The sequence below is a fragment of the Primulina tabacum genome, chromosome 10 (genome assembly GCF_025594145.1).
Source record: "Primulina tabacum isolate GXHZ01 chromosome 10, ASM2559414v2, whole genome shotgun sequence".
Lineage (NCBI taxonomy): Eukaryota > Viridiplantae > Streptophyta > Magnoliopsida > Lamiales > Gesneriaceae > Primulina > Primulina tabacum.
Window position 1 is genome coordinate 3488619 of NC_134559.1, and position 22702 is coordinate 3511320.

General features: G+C 33.3%; 3 protein-coding genes across 3 annotated transcripts; 1 reads left to right on the plus strand and 2 right to left on the minus strand.

Annotated features, from left to right (window-relative positions):
• Positions 1 to 419: 419 nt before the first annotated feature.
• LOC142505671 (crossover junction endonuclease MUS81-like) lies at positions 420 to 8870 on the minus strand. Its single transcript, XM_075618755.1, is given in 16 exon segments — positions 420 to 763; positions 1094 to 1180; positions 1977 to 2208; positions 2415 to 2494; positions 3135 to 3293; positions 3526 to 3583; positions 4658 to 4806; positions 5551 to 5678; positions 5882 to 6017; positions 6216 to 6465; positions 6984 to 7027; positions 7029 to 7110; positions 7189 to 7275; positions 7435 to 7513; positions 7624 to 7709; positions 8498 to 8870. Coding segments are annotated over 16 exon segments (1956 nt in total). The 5' UTR covers positions 8692 to 8870; the 3' UTR covers positions 420 to 658.
• Positions 8871 to 9230: 360 nt separating this feature from the next.
• On the plus strand, positions 9231 to 17322 carry LOC142505260 (RNA polymerase II C-terminal domain phosphatase-like 4). Its single transcript, XM_075618165.1, has 9 exons — positions 9231 to 9555; positions 11717 to 11892; positions 12411 to 12475; positions 13150 to 13265; positions 13876 to 14056; positions 14987 to 15276; positions 15968 to 16156; positions 16251 to 16289; positions 16904 to 17322. Exons 2-9 carry the CDS (start codon positions 11717 to 11719, stop codon positions 17243 to 17245), a joined length of 1398 nt encoding a protein of 465 aa, XP_075474280.1. The 5' UTR covers positions 9231 to 9555; the 3' UTR covers positions 17246 to 17322.
• Positions 17323 to 17465: 143 nt separating this feature from the next.
• LOC142505262 (protein trichome birefringence-like 38) lies at positions 17466 to 19535 on the minus strand. The gene is made up of 5 exons (XM_075618168.1): positions 19246 to 19535; positions 18708 to 18873; positions 18419 to 18594; positions 18180 to 18338; positions 17466 to 18058 (listed from the first exon to the last, which is right to left on the minus strand). The coding sequence occupies exons 1-5, from the start codon at positions 19527 to 19529 to the stop codon at positions 17758 to 17760; spliced, it is 1086 nt and encodes a 361-aa protein (XP_075474283.1). The 5' UTR covers positions 19530 to 19535; the 3' UTR covers positions 17466 to 17757.
• Between the last annotated feature and the right edge of the window lie 3167 nt (positions 19536 to 22702).

Sequence of the window (22702 nt, forward strand, 5' to 3'; positions counted from 1 at the left end):
TTTATTTTTATGGCACAAAATCATGAATTTTAACAAGTTCGGATCACAACTGAATTTTCTGTCCCTGTCCTTTGTTTCATTCGAGTGATTTAAAGTGTAAACCAGGGAACTAAAACTGTGAATTTTTGTTGGTGATTAATGCAAAAAATGATAAAAAGATAAAAAAAAATATATTGAGTGCATGACCAAAAATATCATTTTTCACTTGATATAGCTAGAAAATCAAAAAGGTGAAGAAAAAGAAAGGCGGTATATGTGACTCAAAATAATTTAGTGACAAACTTTTTCTTGTTGTATTATATGACAAAGTTACATGAAAACTAATGGTACAGATGATAATAAAAATGAATTGGTATGATGAATTTACGCATTTATAGAAAGCGAAATGAAAATGGTATTGAATCGAATAGAAGGGAATGAAAGAACATATCTTATATTTCACTTGGAGAAATTACAAAATGCTTGATGTGCCCGGGAAATGGAGAGTTTTGGAGGAAACCTATTTTCTCTACATGCAAGACTCTCTCTCCCAGACGTTAGCTACATTCAAGTTAACTACTTACATATGTCCTTCAAGTACAAATCTTGAAGTACCTCTAGCTTGCGAGCTTCAGAACCACCCAGTTGAACTTTTCTCGCTGAAAACAACATTATGATCTCAATCGCCCCAAATGAGTTGGAAAATGTTTTTGCTAGCTTGCGCATTGATCAAGTTATTGCTCTGCTTCGTGAGCATTTCCTCTTGGGCACTTATGTCACAGTCCTTTGAAGTAAGAGAGGAGGTTCAATAAATAGAAGTCATATTTAGAGACAACTGAAGGACTATACTAGATTCTTTGACCCAACCAAGCCAAGAACATCCTTCCGTGGATGGAGAAAAACGAACTTATTCATAAATAGCAATAACAATAGAAAGCGCACAAACACATATTGTATATCTGGTCTCTACTCCATTTGAAATGAAAATCTCAGTTATCCCGTGTAACTTAGGATGCCAAAGACATGGAGGATGATACTCAGGAAAAGACAAGCATATAGCTACTATATGGTACAAACTTCATAAAAAAAACTCTACGGAATAAGATAAACTTACAAGAATAGAGTATGCATGAGCGAGAGAGAGCAAAGTTGGATACAAATCAATAACAGCTAAAGCAACGTCCTCTGTTACATGTGGAACCTGCAATTATAAAATAATATCAAATACCATTCTATTTTTTGGCTTTAGTAAGGCAATAATGTAAGGCAGATATCCCTCTTAAAATCTCTCTTTTTTGGACAGGGGTATATCTCAACTCCCCCTAACCCCCAAACCCTACACCAAAAAACAATCAGCACCACCACTAATTACAGGTGGCTTTTAGGAAAAAAACATTCTTTGAAGTTATCAGCAGCAGAACAACATCATTTTACAAAACCCCACCATCTAGAAGTATGCGACAAGTATCAACCATTTCCCCATTCATTTATAAAATCTAGCATTCTAGAACTAAAAGGTAAAAATGAATGCATGAATGGTAAGTACACTATACAAAAATGGGGATAAAAATACAGCCGAATAGTCCTTGTCAATTACGCTAGACTGTCAACCAAGCACTACCAATGTAGATGCTTCATGCAATAACCAAACACGCACAACTCTTGAAAAAAAACATCTTTTGAAGTTATCAGCAGCAGCAAAACATCATTTTACAAAACCTCACCATCTAGAAGTATGCGACAAGTATCAAGCATCTCCCCATTCATTTATAAAATCTAGCATTCTAGAACCAAAAGGTAAAAATGAATGCATGAATGGTAAGGTAAGTACACTATACAAAAATGGGGATATAAATACAGCCAAATAGTACTCGTCAATTATGCTAGTTTTACTGTCAACCAAGCAATACAAATGTAGATGCTTCATGCAATAACCACACACGCACAACTCTGAAAACCCCCCAAAAATTGTTGATCAATTTTGGAATGATTTATACCTGCATGAGTTGGACCGCAAATACATCACTGACTCTCATTTCATCCAACTCTTCACATCTTTTGATAAATTCATCAAAAGGCAGGCAGAAACTGTGATTCTTTAGCTCTGGATCCAGAGATCTGTAATAATGGTTTATAGCTTGAGTAAGAAAACCATACTTTCTTAACGTATCTGCCAAGCCACTTGTTCTTTGCACATCAAATCCCTCCAAGATCTCAGTTGTAAAGCAACTGTACAAGCAAACTAGATTACTGATATAATATTGGCAAAAAAAATATGATGCACTTTAACCTTAGAAATACCAAATCAATTAGAAACCAATATAATGGATCAGTACGGTGAATGGGAAAGTCATGGCTGAAAACAGAAGCATTCATTCATGTACATATCATGTGTCAGATTCAGTAATTAAACATCTCAATGCAGCATAACTTACGCTGTTTTGATGCTTTCAGCTGCCTCAGAAGAATTTGGGTCACCTTCCAACAGATAAATCATCTTCTTCAGCCCACACCTCTTTCAAAGATCAAACAAATTTATGAGAGAAATGATAGAGATAATGATGATCAATCATCCAGTAGTCAAAGCTAGGTTAGAACATCTCAACTAAAGTTGTTTAAAGGAGACAGAAAACCCTTTTTAGGAATATCTACTCACCCTCACTAAATTGAAGGCTGCTAACTTCCCTAACATAATAAGAGGGATTCATGATCCATCAAAATCGGAAAAAGAAATGCGAACCAAAAATGATAATACGAATATATCCAATTTATGTCAACACAAGCATATAACCAACCGTACACGAAAACAGCATTACATCCTTCAGCAATCATTTAGCCTTATAAGCTGATTATTGTATCTCTTCCAAATCGGAAAATGTTTGAACACAAAGGTGCATTTTAAATGAAATTCAAGCCGAGGCAGTATTAACTGGTTTATATCGGACCACAAAAAACATAACTGGACTCAAAATGTGGATCGATGTCCCAAAAACAAGGCAACTTCCACCAAAAACAGGTGAGTGACGTAATAAGATTACAATAAATCAATTAGGAAGGTTACAAACCTAAAGCTCCTCAACTTCTATATTTCTCTCATACTGGAGCATTCAACAAGAGCACAGAACACGTAAACTCGAAAGGATTAAAAAAAATACCAACAGTCGCAGTTTCTGATCTTTATATCTGTTATCCCTGATTGAGTGGCGCAAATCATCCACCTTCTTCCTTTCAACGATAAAGTCAAGAACATATTCACTGTGAAAATACTTGTGGTGGGCTATCCAAATGCAATCACCAACAGGCAATCTTCTAATCTGTTGAAAGGTCAAAAAATTAGATCCCAAAGTTCTTTCAGATCTTTCCAATGATAATAAGGGATTCACGTACGCATGTCAATCAAGGTGAAAACAATGAGATTTTAACCGAAAGCTACTAGCTATGGCAGCAAGAATTCTTATCAAAGAGAACTAGTACGCTCACTTGGCCACCCTGCTAAGGGGAGATGTGTGAAAAAAATAGCTAGGAAGAAAGAATCATGTTGCTGACCTCTATTTTAATCTGAAATTGGGAACATATGCCATCAATAATTTTTCTTGAACGAGACCTGTAAATATCGGGAAAAATAATCATATTCCGACAGGTGGTATCTTCATAAATTCAGAGATGATATAGAACCATTCAAAGAAATAGTTTATGTGATGTGACAAAGAATACTGCAGCTGAATATTTGCACTACAGATTATTTGCAGGGGGAAAAAAGAATATCCTGAAATTTGTCCTCATCACAGAATTGAGTGATCGAAGCATTAAAACATCAGACCGTAAAATGTAGTTCAATTTATAGTTACAAAGAAACAACATTATAAGGTGGCTTTTGGTTAGGCTTTCAACCTTACTCAACTCAAAAGTTTTGAGAAAAAATTTTCAAGTCATTTTAAGATTATGCTTAACATTAAGTTGAAAAGATCTAATGTAATACTTACGTAAAAAAGGTAAATTAATATAACGAGTGGTATAAACATTAAACGGTAAGGTAAAAAAATGATTATGTTATTATTATGGTTTGGATAGTTGATTTGAAATGTGAAATAATGAGTAGCATAAATTTTTTGAAAAAAGTTAGATGATAATGTTAGAGGTTTCATCCAAAAAAATTTCGACTCAAGAGACCAAATAAATGCCCCCTATACATTAACTTGATCATTGCCAATGCATTTTTCATCTTTACTATTTCAGAAAAAATTATGGAGACGGCAGATTTAAGTTATGACTGGAAAATCGCCCACCAATTTAAAACCGAATAGAGCTATAATACCGAACAAATTACAGTCTTCATGATTGTGGTACAATAACTAGACATATTCTGGGGGTCAAGTTTTAGCTTTATTTTTCTTAAAAAATCACCAAAAATATGTTAGGAGAAGCAAGTACGAAAAAATTAAATAAATGCCCAACATGGTTTTAGAAGAAATCCTCAGGTATAAGTTCTTGTAAACACAAGTAGACAAATATCAGGTTATAAATGTATAAAAGGATAAAAAGACCAATTGATTACAAGGTCCAAGCTACAGAGTTTACAAGTTATGCTCAATCTTAACAGGATAAAAAAGTAAAAAGTTTCCTTTCATTACCATAAAACCATACTAAATACCAAGATAGGGTTTGTCGCGGGACTCACCCTTGTGTGGCAAATTGCTCACGATTATCTAATATCAAGACCACTTCATAAACATCCCCAAATTTCTCTCCAAGTGTCAAAGGTGGCACTGCCAAGGTGTTTGACTTAGATTCTAATTCTTGAACGCTAAGCTTGTTCATTGCATGATCCTGAACCTCCGAGAGAGAAAAATCGTGAACAAATATCAAACACATTGAAAAGAATTTACAAAAAACACCTAACTCAATGACACAAATTATTGCATCAGAAAATTTTCTACATTCCAAGCACTCAATCTAGCAACTTTATATGGTGATGTACGATTATGAATAAAAACCAGAGTCATAAACATATGATACCATTACAAATTTTTCAGTGTGGATAGTAATGGCACGACGGAACACTAAATATATTAATCAGAAAAGAGGTTAGATATGGTGATTGTACAAGTCCGAATAAATCTAGAACGGACAAACATTCAAATACATAGATGATGGCCTGATAAAACTTTACCATACACTCAATTCTTGGATGAGGCAGGTTAGGAAATGTGGGGGATGGGTCTACGAAAATGTAATTTTTCTTTGTTTTATGATTAGCTAGCTTGATACACGAAGGAAGAGAAAATAGAGAATCAATGGACGTACATAAAGTGAGAAAAATATACGACATCACGTTCATTTAATGTTCCCTTATATCAGTCACCATTATAAGTTTCTTCAAGCCTTGTTGCTATTGGCCTGACTACCTGCTCCATTTTCACAAGGGAGAAAAGGTTCAAACAGAGTGATCATATTTTCACTCGACTTCTCCATTATTAACCCTCTTACCCCTTTCTTAGCAAACAAATTACCACATCCTTTTTACCGCCATGCAAATGTGAAAATCATAGTTCAAACTAAATTAATGCTTACTGTTGATGAGCAAGCTTTCATAGTATAAGAGTTACGCCCGAGATCATGAACAATCAATGACTTCTGATTACTAGATGTAGAAATCGTACGTGTTTCTACATTCTCACTTGCACAAAATCCTGCTCGACCTGCAATAAAAAAATCCACCATTGGGTCACAACAAAAAAAAGATATTGCCATGAAAAGGTCTTTAAAGAATTAATCACCAATGTCTTCGTTTTGAGAATACCAACGCAGGGACTATGAGAATTCTACCAACTTTATGATGGCTTGAGGGTAATGCATCAGAATAATGATCAATATATTTTAGCGAAAGACTCAGATATCAAACCATAAATTTCGTCTTCTCGAAGGCGACAAAGAACAGATGGCCATAGTGAGGAGATCTCCTTTGTTTGGGATGTTTCTGTAACTTCAGAATAAGCTCGGATAATTTGTTGCTGAGAAAATCCCATGCCAAGAAACTGCTATAGAAAGAACATGAATCATGTAAAAGCACAAATACATGAAAGAAAAGACACGAAAATGCACATAACACGGCAAATCCAAAACATGCCTACTTGTAATAATATACACACATGACTAATATATCATTGAGGACTGAAACTGCTGGAAAAGTTACCAACAACCAAAAACTTGCCAAACTTACATCTTAAAACACAAACCTTCTCTAAATATTCAGGTGGAACATGCAATATCTTCTGTTTCTTCAAATTGGTTGATGGCTGCACCACTTTTTCACTTGAAGCAACAATATCACACTCTGACGCTGGCAAGTCTTCAACTCTCAACAAATCACTCGGGTTTAGATTTGAATGCTTTTCCAAACTATGTAAACTTTTATTCGGATCAGCAAGTCCAGATCTTAAAAGGCATTCACGCGCAACTTCCTTCCCTTCTTCTGTCAACATATACCTGAATTTATTGTCATAAGAAATACTCTACTGTTTCAACAACATTATCTTTAGAAAATGAATCCACATACTATTTAAATCCTATAGAAATCTGTTTTTATTGAAAAAAATACTGAGCATGAAACTAGATGTGCTTCTACCTCCACTTGTCGCACACTTTATAAATTTATCTTAAAAAGTATAATCAGATTCGGCGTAAACTTTGTTTATTTTTTTATATCAACCATGCAAAATCAGATACCATTCAAATGTTTTACATCATCAAATCTAATTTGAGGCTACAATTAGCAAATATGGCAAAGAAGTTATAAAGTGAGACAACATGAAGCTTATTAAATCTTTTTGGTATAAAATTTATAAGGCATCTCTGCCAGTCAAGAATTCATATGGTAGCGTAACTATAACTCCTTTTCCTCCATTTTCATCATATCCACTCTACACCAAAACAAAACAACCTATATGGTACAGTGCTGAAGTGGTGATCATCCTAAAGGGGAATTTAAAAGCAATTAAGCATACTTGGCCGGGCAGCTCGACTTGACCACAAGCCCTCTAGTTATTAACTGTCTTCATGCAACTCCATCCGCTGTACCAGTCCCTTGGTGAGCTTCCAAAATGTCCCCCTTTCCCTTTTGCTTTTTCAGGCCTAGAGGCATGAAAGAACATCAAACCAATCAAACTAACCTGATACGAGCTTCATTTTGAATAAAAACAGCTAAATTACGCTATAGGCACACGAGACAATCCACTTGTTTCTGCTGCATCAATAAGCTCTTTCTTACGCATAAATTCAGCATCATTTTCAGTCCCCCTAATAACATAAACATAAATTAATGAAATAATATAATGATGATTGATGCAATAATAATACAAGTGATAGAACAAAGAAATAATAATACAATTCGAAGATAATAAGGTAAAATTCATAAGAACTAAAAGAAATGTTAAAACTGAAACTCGAACAATTTACCTGTAAAGTGAAATGAGCAGAGCATAGGCAACTGAATTCTTTTGGGGAATATATCGCCTAAGACCCTTATTTTTATTTCCTATAATCATTAGACATTTGAATTATAGATAAGAATGCGCAAGAAAATTTCTACACTTGAATCACCGTGATCAACTAATCAACTTTTTGTGTCTGTGTGTTTGAAGTTACCCCTTATGTTCAAGTCATCACCAGGAGGATCGGAATCTGCCTCAAAAAAACCTTTCATTTGCTTCAAAATCCATTTACCTACACCCCTACAATAGCATTCAAAGGAAGTCTTTTTTATCATTTTTTTCATTGTTTAATACGCACTGAATGCAATTGTGTGGAACGCAATTGGCATTGTTCCAAATGAAAAAGACGATATGAGAAAGACTTACTAATGAGATTTTACAGAGCAAAAATACCAGTTTAAAATTAAATTAATATAAAAACCTAATTCTCCTGTTCAAGTCACGACATTTATGGCCCGTTGAAACTGGAATCCTGGATGTAGCAGTGGAAAATGAAAAGGAAAAGTGGATTCAATTTTTTGCATTTGCAATTGTAGCAAGATAAGTCATGGATGATTTTTTTATAACATGTTTTTGGAGCAATAGACTACATTCTATTGGAATTGGAATTGGAATCGGAATCGGTAAAAAATGGATTCGAGAAAATTATTTCTACTTCCAACTGTAAGCTTCATTTCCTTGATATCAAACACGGTGTATCTATAATTTACTATCACGGAAAAATTGAAGCCATACATATAACAAATTTTGAGGGAGTTTAGTAGAAAATAAAATCTTGCAAAGTCCACCGTCACCTGCGGAGTTCCTCGTACTTCCACGAGGAACTCCGCATTTGCATAATTTATCAGAAAACGTACAGCTGCAACTAAAATAATAACTTTCATCATGTTCTGAAGCTCTTTAACAGAATCGAAGAAATTCAACGAAAAGGCTTCTCTTTTCCAGAACCAGATAATGCCAAACAGCCGAAGAACAAAACACGTATACAAAAAATGGAACCTCGAAACCTTCAAGGGAATTTAACTCACTTGATTTGCGACAAGTCCCTTAGGGTTTTTAGAGGGTGATTACAGTTGCAAACATTGGAATAAGCCTTGTACAGAGTCGAGTCCACATTGTCCGAAATTCCCTTGGCACCCTGGGCCATTTCTTTTCGCTTGTTCAACAGATACGCCGCCAGTTCCTCGTTTTCTGAGCATGCAACTTGCTTCAGATTCTCCATGTCCTCAAAGGTTTTGTGGCGCCTGGAGGGATTGATTGTGTTTGCTTCGAATTTGTGGGACAGGGAAACCGAATGCTGTACAGCGAAATTCCAGGCCTGTTGGAAATCTCATCTCTGCCCCATATTTTTATTTCAATTTCAAATTTCTCTGTTAACGTTTTGTAACTTTTGTTCTGTTTTTTAATCCATATCGATAGATAAATAAATCGAGTATAAACCAATCTATTATAGTACAAAATCGATCGGTTCGATTTTAACCGATTGTTCACTTTGAACACGAACTTATATCCTTCATTGTAATTTTACTATGTGACTTCTAAAGAGTGCATTATTTTGCTAGCCTATATAATATTTATTTTTTTGAATTACTTAATATCCAAAGGCACAAATGATGCAAATCTATATATATATAGATTGAATAATTTTTTTAAATTAAAAATAATTTCGTATTAATTATTTAATATTATTTGATGTAATTAAAAATAATAATAATATATAAAACGAGACACGTGTGCATATTTTTTACTAAAGTCTACACGAAGCCCGAAGCCACTAGCCGAGGCGATTCCGCATGTCCATCATCAATTCCGCCAATCTGCCTCACCCTGCTTTTTAATTGAAAACCCTTGATCGATGCTCCGCCACATGCTTCATCCATAGCCAACTTACTGCCTTGCAGTTCCTTTCCTGCACCCTATTTTGTCTTCATTTTCGCCACTCCACTCCATACTGGCGTCTGCCTCTTTCCTCGTTTTCTTACTGGTTGTTCGTCCACGTCAGCCGACGCCGCCGCTTGTGTCTGACATTCAACTGGGTTTTCTTTGGTCAGCGAATCCGGGGCTTATTATTAAATATTAAATTTAGGTACGAATTCCTGTTTTTGTATTGTTATTTTGGATCCAATTGTTGTTGTTTTTCTTATTTGTTTTCTTTTAGTTTGCTTGTCCGTGTTTGATTTCCTCTTCACCTTTGTATTGGTGTTGGAGGTCAGGCTTGAGTTAATGTTTGAGTTTCATAGGTTTGAGCTGAGGTCAGTACTTTGAATTCACCTGCAGATTCAGTAGACTAAAAAATTCTAGCTACTAGAATTCAAATTGAGCTCAAAAGTATTCGAATGCAAATGCACGTAATGTAGCAGTTCACATTTATTATCCATCCTTAATTAGGTGCCTAGGGTTTCTATTTTTGGCTCCTAATAACCGTGATCTGTTTTTTGAATTTGAGAATGAAGGACACTCATGATTCGCTGTCGCGGAGATCGGAACGGATGCTACCGTTCCAGTTACAATGAAATTTCGCGGAACGGTCGCGGAACGGGTATTTAAAAAAAATATTATAAATATATAAAAATTAAAAACTTTGGAAAATATTTAGAAATATAAAAATTAAAATAAATATCATTTAAATAGATTATTTGATGTAAATAAGAAATTTAATTTGGCGACGGTTTTATCCAAACAATGCATGTGCTCAAAATTGCATTATTTGTACTACAAGGTAAAGATACGACGTGCAATAGGACCTACAATTGCATTATTTGTAATAGAAAGCAAAGATAAATGCATTATTAAATCCGTCGCTGATTCGAATTTGCGACGGTTTTATGAAAAATCGTCGCTAAATTTAGCGACGGTTTTTTATCAACCGTCGCCGATTTTAATTTGGCGACGGTTTTATTCAAATCGTCGCTAACTATAGCGACGGTTTTATTAAACCCGTCGCCGATGTAATCGGCGACGGTTGAATAAAAATCGTCGCTACATACATAAAACCGTCGCTAGTAGCGACAGTTCAAAACAAAACCGTCGCGAATTGCGTTCCGGTTCCGTTCCACCGTTATATCCCCGTTTTCCACCGTTATATCCCCGTTTTCGGTACATGAAACGTCGATGCAAGCCATCAACCTACACACCCCGGAACCTCGTCAAGGTTGCTGACGTTACGGTTCCGGAACGCCCGTTCCGGCCGTTCCGTTCCCGTTTCGGCGAACCATGAGGACACTAGATTTGACATTTTGAAATGAAATTCTTCAAGCAAGAAGTGATATGATTTAATATAATAATCTTTCTGAATCCCTGCAAGCACTTAAGAAATATTTGGCAGGAATGCCCTGCGATAGTTTGAATTTCGAACACAGTTATGTTAGTTGAGCCAAGAATGTTGGTATATTTAGAAAGATGGCATAAATGACATGCATCGAGTTTGTTGAAAATTGTTCTCTTTTGTCGGGTTTTTTTTTTTTTTTTGAAGATAGCTTTGATAAAATTGACTAGAAAAAGAGGACCCATAAAGTTTATTCCATACAGACAGATAGAGGGTATTGTTTAGGGATGGCAATTTCCTCCAAACCCGGCGGAGAATTCGATACCCGACCCGAGGAGGGTATGGAGGAGATTTTTTACCCGATTAAATAAATAGGTGCTCGGGTATGAGGATGAAGTCGGGTCTTAAAGAATTATACTCGTACTCGACCTGAATACCCGATTAAGTTATTATATATGTGTGTGTGTGTGATTTTTTGGTTATGATGTTAATTTTAATATGCTTTTGTTCAATTATATTAGTTAAATGGAATGAAGAAAATTATTAGTATAGAGTTTATGCTATTTTTGTTGGATGATGATGTGAGGATAAATTGTTTCTAATATTTTATTATAATGTTTAATTTGCTAATTTTTATTTTTTTCCTTATTGTTCTCAATAATTTAGTAAATATCCACAACTTATTTGAAATAATTCAAATTTGAGAAAATATAATTATAGATGGTAATAGGATATATGGGTAGTGTATATATCCAATTCTCCGACGATGAAATTGAATGGGACGTGAATGAATATAATAAATGAGGATTAGTATATGGAATCCTATCAAAACCCGACTCATTGTCATCTCTAGTATTGTTTTTATTAGCTGAACTGAATCAATATTCTATTTGTATATTTTTTGTCGACAAAGATTGCTGGTCAGATTTCCATTCCGTACAAAGCAGAGTTATTTTTGATCCCATATTTGATGATGTGTCAGATGAGTTTAGCATCAGATTCTCCCGTGCACTCATCAAGCAGCGATGACTTTGCAGCATTTCTTGATGCGGAGTTGGATGCTATTTCTGACGCATCAGCGGATATTCAAGAAGTTGCTGAAGAAGAGGAGAATATTGATGATGTTGAGGAGGGAGATTTTGAATCGAAATTTGACAGGTGTACTTTAGTTGAGAATTTTTGTTTACACAAGGTTTTGGTTTTTCGTTGTCTCATGCTTTGATTATAGCATTCTGGTGCTAGGGATGTGACAAATATGAAGTTTGTGTATTTAAAAGGAACCCGTCAAATCATGTATGGTATTTGTGGGTTGAATATGATGGATGAAAATGGTAGTCAAATGTTGAACTTCTAATAAATTGACTTGTGCTATAGGGGCATCAATTTTTTTCATTTCGTTTGAATTCTCTACCTCCCAATTGCCGCAAACATTGTCTTGAAGAATTGATTTTTTGTCAAATGGGGTGGATGCAAGAGGATGCTCCAGTCTGTCTTTGTGTTTTTAGTTCAAACATTTCTAGTTGAAGTAGCATTTTGCGATAGAAGTTTCCAAAGCTTGCTCACGTGCTCAAACCATTTTTGAAATTTAAATAAATAACTTTTTCATAGATCTTTCGGGGCTGTGCTCCTACTTGTGATGTTATACGTGATATCCATGCTTATTTTTATTGTTGTAGAGCTAAAAGGCGCAAGGTGGAGTCATATGAAAATGTTGCCGATCTGCCGAGTTCCTCATCTCAAGGTGAACCAGTGCAAATTTGATGTCTCTTTTAATGATTGATTGTATACTGTAAACAAGACACTATTAAATGCAGGTAAAGTTTATATTAATTTAAAACAACTAATAACTAAAAAATGAATTTTAATATATTTTTAATAATAATAAAATAAACTGCATATCAGCCGATAGAAAATAGTAGCTTTCTGGGTTAAACTGGCACATCTTTCCTTGAAAGAAGATTGCTTGTGAGAGTTTTTGGTGATTTATCATCTTATGTGGTTGCCAATTTCATTTCCCTTTGGTATTATCACTATTGAGGTAGTGACGATATGTATTGGATGGTGTATATGTAATTTGAGGATAATCTATAATAGCTGAACCAGCATAATTTCTATTTTATTTATGGATATGTTACATCATTTTTTATTTTGGTTTACATTAGTCAAATGTAGTGATACTTTGGCATACATTTGTTTTCAATAATTATCAACGTTCTTCTATTACATTTTGTGCAACTGCCTCAGGCACGTCCTCACACTTTCTACTTCTCTTGGCTATATTTTACGCGTCATATTTAAATTCATTTGTTTGTCTGATTCTCCGAGCTTTGTAGAGAGCCTTTCTTTTTTGTTTATAGTTTTTTTTTTACAACGAATGATCAATAACCTTGGTTCTGCTCGATTCCTGGAATGCAGGGTCATCTCCGAAGACGAATAAGTGCCTTCATCCTGGTGTCTATGCAGGAATGTGCATGAAATGTGGTATAAAAATGGATGACGAATCTGGTGTTGCATTTGGGTACATACACAAGGTTAATTTTTTGAAAAATATTATTATATCCTGCAATATTTTATCCCTATAAAATATGATATGTAGAAGATGGTGCCACTTTGTGTGTGTGTGTGTGTGTCGCTCCCAACTCAATTAAAATGTCACCATATTTCAGCTCCCAGTACCCTCTGGGAGTAAAAAGGATACAAATATCCTTTAATCAAATTCAAAGCTTTATGTTTTCGGGACAATTTAATCCTCTATTAAGAAACTTAGCTCAAAACTCAAGTCAAATAAATCAGCACTACCAAAATTTAAGTAATTACACATGAATGATATGTATTTATTCATCACAAAGTTGCTCAGGTTGTGGTAGCGCTAATTTGAATTCCTGCATGGCATTGGATCACTTTTCATAATGCTGTGATACAAAATTGAGAAATGGCAGTTTGAGTGAAAATGAAAGGAATAACTTCGAAAAATGTATTCTGTTAGTTTCATGCCACCATGTGCATACAGCAATTCCAAATGCTGCTTTTTTTGTATCTTTTCATTCTTGTTTTATTACGTTCGAGATATATAATTGAACCCAATTTTCCTTTCTAAATCACTTTGTTCTAATTTTCTAAGTAATTTCATGTTTCATGCAGAACTTAAGGCTTGCCAATGATGAAATCTCCCGTTTACGTGAGCAGGACTTGAAAAAGTTGCTACATCATAAAAAACTTTACTTGGTTCTTGATTTAGATCATACATTGCTTAATTCAACTCGGCTTGTCGATGTCACTGTAGAAGAAGGATACTTAGTTGACCAAAGGGATGCTTTGCCAGGTAAAGTTTTTCATCAGCCTATCGTGGTTTTGGTTTGGTAATCTTTTTTTGTTGGTCCAAATTCTTGCATTTATATCTGAGGCAATAGCTGTTAGTAACGATAGAAATAGTGTAGTAGTGGCATGCTTAAATTGATTACTTTTTGCTGGCCAACAATCGTCTTCCACAATCAGTTGAACTTGTAACTTGGTGGAATTGAACATGCGACCCATAGTCTTGGTACTGATTGTAGAATCAAGCATTAAATTATTTCTCATGCTGCGTTGTGCACTTAATATGGTGGTTTCTTGAAGAATCCGCGGAAGCTTAAATCGAACCAAGTTTATGCACTTGCATGGGCATGAACTTTTTTATGCGCCTGTCTGTATTTATGCTTTCACAATCCGAGTTAAGCATCCAGAAACAGTATAACATTGCAAAAGGGGGACGCAGAGTTTGATGCCTCTATGAAGATTTCTTCAACAGCTTTGGATCCATTAGCTTAGCATATGTTGGCATTTTGATACTCGACACAAGAAAAGACGATCTGTTTCAAGCTAAAAAAAATTTATTTAGTACCTATGTCTAGGTAGTTGAAGTATTTACTTTGCACATTTTAACCTGGAAATTTGATGACTGTTAGCTAAAGGGTTTCAAGGGAATAGATATTAATTATCTGTCCATGCATTGAATTGCCATGTTAAAATTTGTTAATTAACATTAAACTTATATCGTCTTTGTCATCAATTGAGATGGTTTAGAACAGTCAGTATGGCTATTTTATCCCAACAGTCCCTTGAAACTAGAAATATGTTGGCCATTCACTATCACTTCTTTCCCTTCAAGGTTTTATTACCGCTCTAATTTCTTATACCGCTGAAAACCATGTTCTTTTTCTCACTGGTTTGAACTTTAACCTGAGTGTAATTTTCTTTATTTTTAATTTGCAAGATACTTTGAAGAGAGATCTATTTAGACTGGAATCGATGCAGATGATGACCAAGTTGAGGCCATTTATACACACCTTCCTTAAAAGTGCTAGTGACATGTTTGAGATGTACATATACACCATGGGTGAACGTCCCTATGCCTTGGAAATGGCAAAGTTGCTTGACCCTGGGGATGTTTACTTCAATTCCCGAATAATTGCTCAGGGAGATTGCACACAAAGACATCAAAAGGGTTTAGATATTGTTTTGGGGCAAGAAAGTGCTGTCCTCATTCTTGATGACACTGAAGCGGTAATTGAGCGACTTATATTCTTAGATTTCTGGGAAGTGATTCGTTTATACAATACCATATTTTTGCTGAGTTTTCATGTTGCTATCTTGTGACTTGTGTTCATTTGGGCAAAATAACCAGATTTTTAAGAATGTCGAATTTTTTTCCAATGAGTCTGTTCGGAACTTTCTTTTATTAATTATAACAAAAAACTAGCTATAAAAATTACTTTCTCTATTTACAATTGAATATCTAATGCTTCAATATCTAACTGCATAATTAATTAAACTCTGTAAACAAAACAACAAAAATTGCAATTTAGAAGCTGAAACTCAACTTTTGAAGAGTTGGTATTAAACTGCTATTTGAGCCAGTTGGATTTTCTTACAATAGAATTTTGCAGAATGAAAAGGTTTCACTTATCAATCTCAACAATTTTCTCCTTGGTCTTCAAATATATTGAGAAATCTTATGTTACCGTAGTTGAGCTGAAATTCTGATATATAAATCGTGCATGATCTATGTAATCCCACTTCTGTAATTCTAGATTTTCTGCTGAAGAAGCTCTTTGTCGGTATGTATAGTATGTGTGCATTTGTGCTTGTTGGCATATAAAGTTTTTCTTCAAGTACTTGTTTGCAAGCTGATTCTAACAAAAAATTTCGTGATAGGAAGAGTCATGTCTATTATTGACCTTATTTGTTTATTTAGGTATGGAAGAAGCACCACGAGAATTTGATATTAATGGAAAGATACCACTTCTTTGCTTCAAGTAGCAAGCACTTTGGCTTCAACTGTAAATCGCTTTCTGAACTTAGAAGTGATGAAAGTGAGAGTGATGGAGCGTTGACAACTGTTCTGAGAGTTCTTCTGCGGATCCACAATTTGTTCTTTGACCCGGTATTTTCTTGTTTCTCTGATCCCCTTAACCTCCAAAAATTATAATCTTACTTCTTTTCTAGTTCATTGTATTGAGAGTAGTTCTTTCTTTTAGGGGCGTGATGATAATCTGGTGGACCGAGATGTGAGACAGGTAAATGTTTATGGGATGGCTGAGATTTACTTTCTATCAGTGTCATGGCTGCTAGTTTCTAACATGCCTGTAGGTACATAATAAATTTATTTTTCTTGGTTATTTTAGGCTTCATGATATCCAAATCCTTTAGGTTGTCTGGAAATTATCTTGTGGGAATTTCTTTGGTTGTGGGCAATATGAGGTGGTGTACAGAGAGCTGAGGGGGCAGCCTGTTTGGAGATTTTAGCGTGTTCCCAAGTAACTCAGATTAAACAAGCTGATTTAATAATATTTATTGGCAAGAACTGATGGTGATTGCTGATTTGAATATTTCTATACTGTTTTGAGGGTTTTGGGGAATTAGGGGTGTAATAAAATTAAATGAAGACAGAATTTGCCTATTAAGTGGTAAAAAAGTTGATATAAACTATCATTAATAGATGTATGTAAGAAGGCCCGTGATCATTTTTGTAAAATGATTTAGGAACAACCTTATCAATAATCTAACTGCTGATTTAATACTTGCATGATTTGTCTAGTTTAGTTCACCTACATGTTTGTACGACAAATTGTTAGTCATTTGCAGATATATTGTACAGTAAAATTTCTACTTTGATCTGGTATGCACGCAGGTTCTAAAGAGAGTTCGTGAGGAGGTCTTGATGGGTTGCAAAGTTGTCTTCAGCCGTGTTTTTCCTACCAATTTTCAGGCTGAGCAACATCATCTATGGAAAATGGCTATGCAACTAGGAGCCACATGTTCAATGGAACTCGACTCATCGGTGACACATGTCGTCTCTCTAGATGCAGGAACTGATAAATCTCGTTGGGCGGTCCAGGAAAAGAAATTTCTGGTCCATCCACGGTGGATTGAAGCTTCCAACTACTTGTGGAAAAAGCAACCAGAAGAAAATTTTCAGTCAGTCAATCAAATAATAAATGATCCAGTTATTACTTATTATCCCTATGACTAACGTCTGGTGACAAATTACTTCATTGATTTTGAACTCAAATCGTGTATACACTTGATCAGTTAGCTATATAGCTTTGCTCGACTGTATCGAGTCATGGTGAGATATGCATATTTGGCATAAAAGAGAGCTGTCTCATGGGATTTGTTTGATGCATACCTTATCGATATCAGCGGTGGCAAGTTAAAATAGGGCCTAAGATAACTCATTGCATATTCGTTCGATGTACCAATAGTAGTATTGTATATTAGTGATTCAATTTTCAATATTAAATAACCTAAGAAAGCATAAAATATTTTGTAATCTCAAGATTTGTAGTACTACTATCAAGAACCATAAGCATTATAGCATTGCAATATCTGCCTATCTTGATCAAATATATGATATGAAACCATTGTTCCACTCCCAGCATTTAATACACTATTCAACCAACATTACAAATGCAACCATCATCAAGCGTTACTTGAAGTATATTTTCAAATATCTATCGGGGGGTGAGATTTCCTCCGACTAGTTCAACATGCTAGTTGTGCGTAGAGAAGTTGGTTCCATGAATCGGTGACTCCGGCTAAGCACCAATGGGTGCAATCCATGCCTCTGAAAGCATTGTATGAGCTGACATGCCCATCTTTTCTCAGCTGAGAAAGAGTTGTGATATCAAGTAAATGCACATTTTTTGATGGTAAAATGTTGTTGGCCAAAATTTCTTGCACAACTTTTGCAGCCAATGGTAATCCAGATGGGTATGTTGAGCCTTGTATAGGTGTGGTTTCCTTTGAGCAATTCTTGACTTCTGGTTCATTCCATTCTGCCCCACTAAATTATGTACGGTTCATCACTATTTTATCAATATTGAATATAGATCGAGAATTATATAATTTCCTTGTCCAAAAAAAAAATAATCGAAATTTCAAGATTAAATGTATTTACTCCTTACTTGTAATGAGATGGAGATACTCCTTGAAAGAAAACTTTATTTTTAAAAGGATTGACATCCGAGTTGACCCATTTCGCCCAAGTCTTTAATCCTTCCTTAAAAGCAACCATTCTATCCATGTCTTTCACTATCTTTCCATCAACTTCGATATAATCCCACCTATATTATATACACAAAATCTTTCTATTCCAACATATTAATTCATAAAATAAATTGTACGTAAACTTTAAAAGTCTTACGGTTGTTTAACGCGTCGGTACCACCAATGCCATGTATTAAAAATTAAGACGTCGATATCTTTCCATACTTCTCCGTTTTTAAGCGAGTCGAGCTTCAAAACTCGACCTATTAATGGCTCGTCTTCAATATCCACCAAGTAATGCGTGAGGAAGAATGTAATTGAAACATCGTAGTCCTGTGATGCATATCAGTATCAGATTTTTCATACTCCTTGGTTTGTGCATGTTTTATAAAAATCTAATGGATTTATACAAAATAAATGAATTCGTAATTAAATATTTAATATACCTGAAATGTTACGGTAGAACTATTTTCGTGGCTTGTGATATTTGATCCCTTCACTGCATTGTGTAGAAGGCATATCATTGATTCCCACTGATTAGAACTTATTGAGTCCCCAACAAACATTACTTTTTTCCCCTTCAATCTCTTCAATAAATCCAGCCCATCAAATCTGCCAACACAAAGCCAAATTTCTTAAACCACACACACAGACATATATATATATATATATATATAACAGAAGTCATTTCGTCTTGTTTCGGCTGTGACTTGCCTGAATAAACAGAAAAAATCAAGAAAAGTTGAAAGAATTGTGAAATAACAGTTTGGAACCAAGAAACCTAAAATCTATAATTCTACGGATTTGCCAAGACTCTGTGGATAGAAACGAAAAATGATATATGTGTGTGTGTAGTAACAAAGAATATATTGATTGAAACAAGCTGCCTGGCTAGGGCGGTTGGTTCTATGTCTGATGTGACTCAGTTTAATGAATGTATTTCACGTAAAACAAAAACAAAAAAAAACACAAGTGCATACAAACCTCGGAATGTCGCAACCATTAGGTTGCCATCTATATTTAAGGTACTCGTGATCAGGTCGATCATACTTCAAGCAATCGAACTCTTTCCGAATAAACCGGCAACCGGACGAGTCGTAAAGAGGGTAAGATTCGTCATAAACCCATTCTCCTTCATACACATTGCAACTCTCTCGCTCCATTGTTGATTCATCACTGTTTTGTGCTGCAATATAAATTTTTGAGGGCTGAAATATTATTGACAAACAACAGAGAAGCAACACAAGATTTATTGTTTCACTAGCCATCTTGTTTACTACAGTGCTGCGTACTACATCCACCCTCTATATATACTTACACTCACATATATATTATGTATATAATCTTTGAATCTAGCTTCGTTGAATAAAACCAACAGATGGCTGTAAGTTACACGATATAACATCAAATATTACATGAATCGGCTATTATTAAATTATATTGTCGTATGTAGAATTGAATGGCAAAAAATATTCTTGTTAAGGTTTTTTTCCCCTTAATTTTATAACATGGAGTTAACTAGGTTTGAGTTTTATTATTACATAGATACGAGTCTAGATAATATTTAAAGTGGATTTGACTGTAATTAATTATTCGGAGACTTAAAAAGAAAATTTTTAAAATGATTTAATTTGACAAAAAATATTGTCATTCAATTTTTTTTAATCAATTAAATCTAATTATGGTATAAATGAAATTGACTTCCATTGTAATATCATATTATCTAAATATTCCTTTTGTATATGATGAATCTTTTACTAGTGTTTGTGTATATAAATATAGAATACACAACAAACATATAATTAATGATATATTCAAATAATTAAAATATAGGGGATTAAGATTGGACAACAGATGCATGCAGAGTTGACAATTTAGTGAACTAGTGTTAGGCTGTGTTCCACATGCCAAACACCTCATTTCCAATTTTTGAGATTTTTTTTGTTGTTGTCACGATTCTCGATTTTTGGACTTACATCGAGTTCAACTAATTCGAAGTCGAATCGAGTCGAGTCGGGTCAAATTTATCAAGGAAAATTAACCATCCCAACATCTAGCGCTCGAGATCTTATCTAAGAAGGATTGACACCATTATTGTTGCTCTACGAAAATCGGAAGTTTGGATTGCATGTCTCTATATATATATATATATATCTATACATATTATAAAAGTGTGAATCAAGGTCAAAGTTTTTCTATTGTGTATTGTCAACTTTGTCCTTAGTTTGTACATACAGGAAAAATTTAGTGAGGATGTTTTTGTCAAATCTATACATATATTATAAAAGTGTGAATCAAGGTTAAAATTTTTCTATTGTGTATTGTCAACTTTGTCCTTAGTTTGTACATACAGGAAAAATTTAGTTAGGATGTTTTTGTCAAATCAGTTATTATGTAAGGATAAAATTGTCAAACTACATTTATGTTAGATAATGATCAAGTTGCCAAAAAAGCTAAAATTTTAAAATTCTTTGATTTTTTATTTTCTTGTAGATGAATTGAACAAACTTTTTTCACAAAAAATATTAATTTGAAAAGATTGAAATACCAAAATATATTGGTTTTATTTGCTTATAGATGAAGTGAAAAAGAATTTTTTCACAAAAAACTTAATTTGTAGATTTTTTCACAAAAAAGTTAATTTGTAGAAGATTAAAATAACAAAATTCTTTTGTTTTATTTTTTTGTAAATAAAGTGAAAATATTTTTTCCACAAAACTTAATTTGTATAACGATATGATGCTAAATATCTTTTATTTTACGTTCATTAAGATTAATTATTTTAAAATGAAGAATTAAACTAATGAAGCCAAATAATTAAACTAATTTTGTTTTTGTTTTAACAAGGTTGGTGTCATGAAGAAAGTTCGATATTTAATTACATTTACAAAATGATACAAGAATTATCAGATATAAATATAGATAATTCTAATAAATATTTCATTGATATTTATTTTATCTATATTTCTTTATCAAAAAGAAAGTTAACTAATATTGTTCAAAGCCTTGGTTTATTATGAAAATTTAACGATATAAGATCGAATAATATATTTGTACTAATTTTAACTATATTTTCCTCTTTTTAAATGCTATAAACTATAACAATTATTTTATGAGAGATTCTTGCAATTAACGAATGATTATTTTTATAAGAAGATATATATTGACAAATCAGTTATAGTTTTTGTAACATTAAAAGATATATCTTTGAATGTAAATTTTTAAAATTATGATAAATAAATTTTTATAAAAATTATTCATTAGCAATACTCACTACTTCTCCATAGACAAAGTCAAAGTTATTTGGTTTTTATTTACTTGTAGATGATGAAGTGAACAAATGTTTTTCACAAAAATATTTGTTTGAATGTGATTTATTTTATTTTGTAGATTTATAATCTTTTGAATGCTTTTATATATGCAAGAAGTTTATCTTTAATTTGGTGAGTAAGTTTTTGTAAAATCAATTATTATGATGATGTCAAGATTATCAATCTATTTTTGAAAGTCTTAGTTTATTATTAAAATATAACAATATATGATTGAATACATACAGTTTTACTAATTTTTACTATTTTTCGTCTTTGTAAAGATCAGAAACTATAATAATTACTTATTTGATGAATCTTGCAATTGACGAAGATTTATTTTTATAAAAGATGGATATAAGTAAATCAATTATAGATTTATGTAATCTGAAATGACATATCTTTGAAGGTAAATTTTTAAAATTATTATGAATAAATCTTTACAAAAATTATTCATTATTGCTCAATATTTGTCCTTATGAGTTATGATTGATAATAAGAAATGTCAAATTTATTTGTTTTTATTTGCTTGTAGATGAAGTGAACATATATTTTTGTCACAAAATATTAAATTGAATATGATTTGTTTTATTTTGTAAATCTATAATCTTTTGAATGAGTTATATATGCAAAGAGTTTCTCAGAAAAAAATAATATATACAAATTTAATACTTCCAATAATATAGTATGAAATATAAAAAAAATATGTTATCGTAATTTTGAATTTTTGTATTTAAATAACATATTGCATAAATATGTTATATCATTAAGAGTTGAACATTTTTTGATAAATATAATAAAGTATTGATTAAATCATATTTTGTCAGTTGTCTAGAAGATAGAATAACCAAAATTCATTGATTTTATTTGCTTGTAGATTAAGTTAAAATATTTTTTACAAAAAATAAATATTTTGTAGAATATTGAAATAACAAAATTCTTTGGTTTTATTTGCTTGATGAAACAAACTTTTTTTTCTACAAAACACTTAATTTGTGTGGAGATTTGTAGAGGCATCAAATAGAAAAGAATATACATTTCTTCTCATAAGATTTGCTAATGAAGATGGCGAGAATATTGTGTTTTCACAGAGAAAAAAAACTGATGACCAAAAAAAAAATCGTGAAAGCAAT

Bases quoted from the DNA above. Each gene is read 5' to 3' on its own strand.
- LOC142505260 (XM_075618165.1), top strand. From the start codon at position 11,717: ATGAGTTTAGCATCAGATTCTCCCGTGCACTCATCAAGCAGCGATGAC. The intron at 13,266-13,875 runs GTTAATTTTTTG...TGTTTCATGCAG, and splicing joins CATTTGGGTACATACACAAG to AACTTAAGGCTTGCCAATGA. The intron at 14,057-14,986 runs GTAAAGTTTTTC...TTAATTTGCAAG, and splicing joins CCAAAGGGATGCTTTGCCAG to ATACTTTGAAGAGAGATCTA.
- LOC142505262 (XM_075618168.1), bottom strand. From the start codon at position 19,529: ATGGCTAGTGAAACAATAAATCTTGTGTTGCTTCTCTGTTGTTTGTCA. The intron at 18,874-19,245 runs GTTTGTATGCAC...TTGTGTTGGCAG, and splicing joins AATGGTTGCGACATTCCGAG to ATTTGATGGGCTGGATTTAT. The intron at 18,339-18,418 runs GTAAGACTTTTA...TATATAATATAG, and splicing joins TACCGACGCGTTAAACAACC to GTGGGATTATATCGAAGTTG.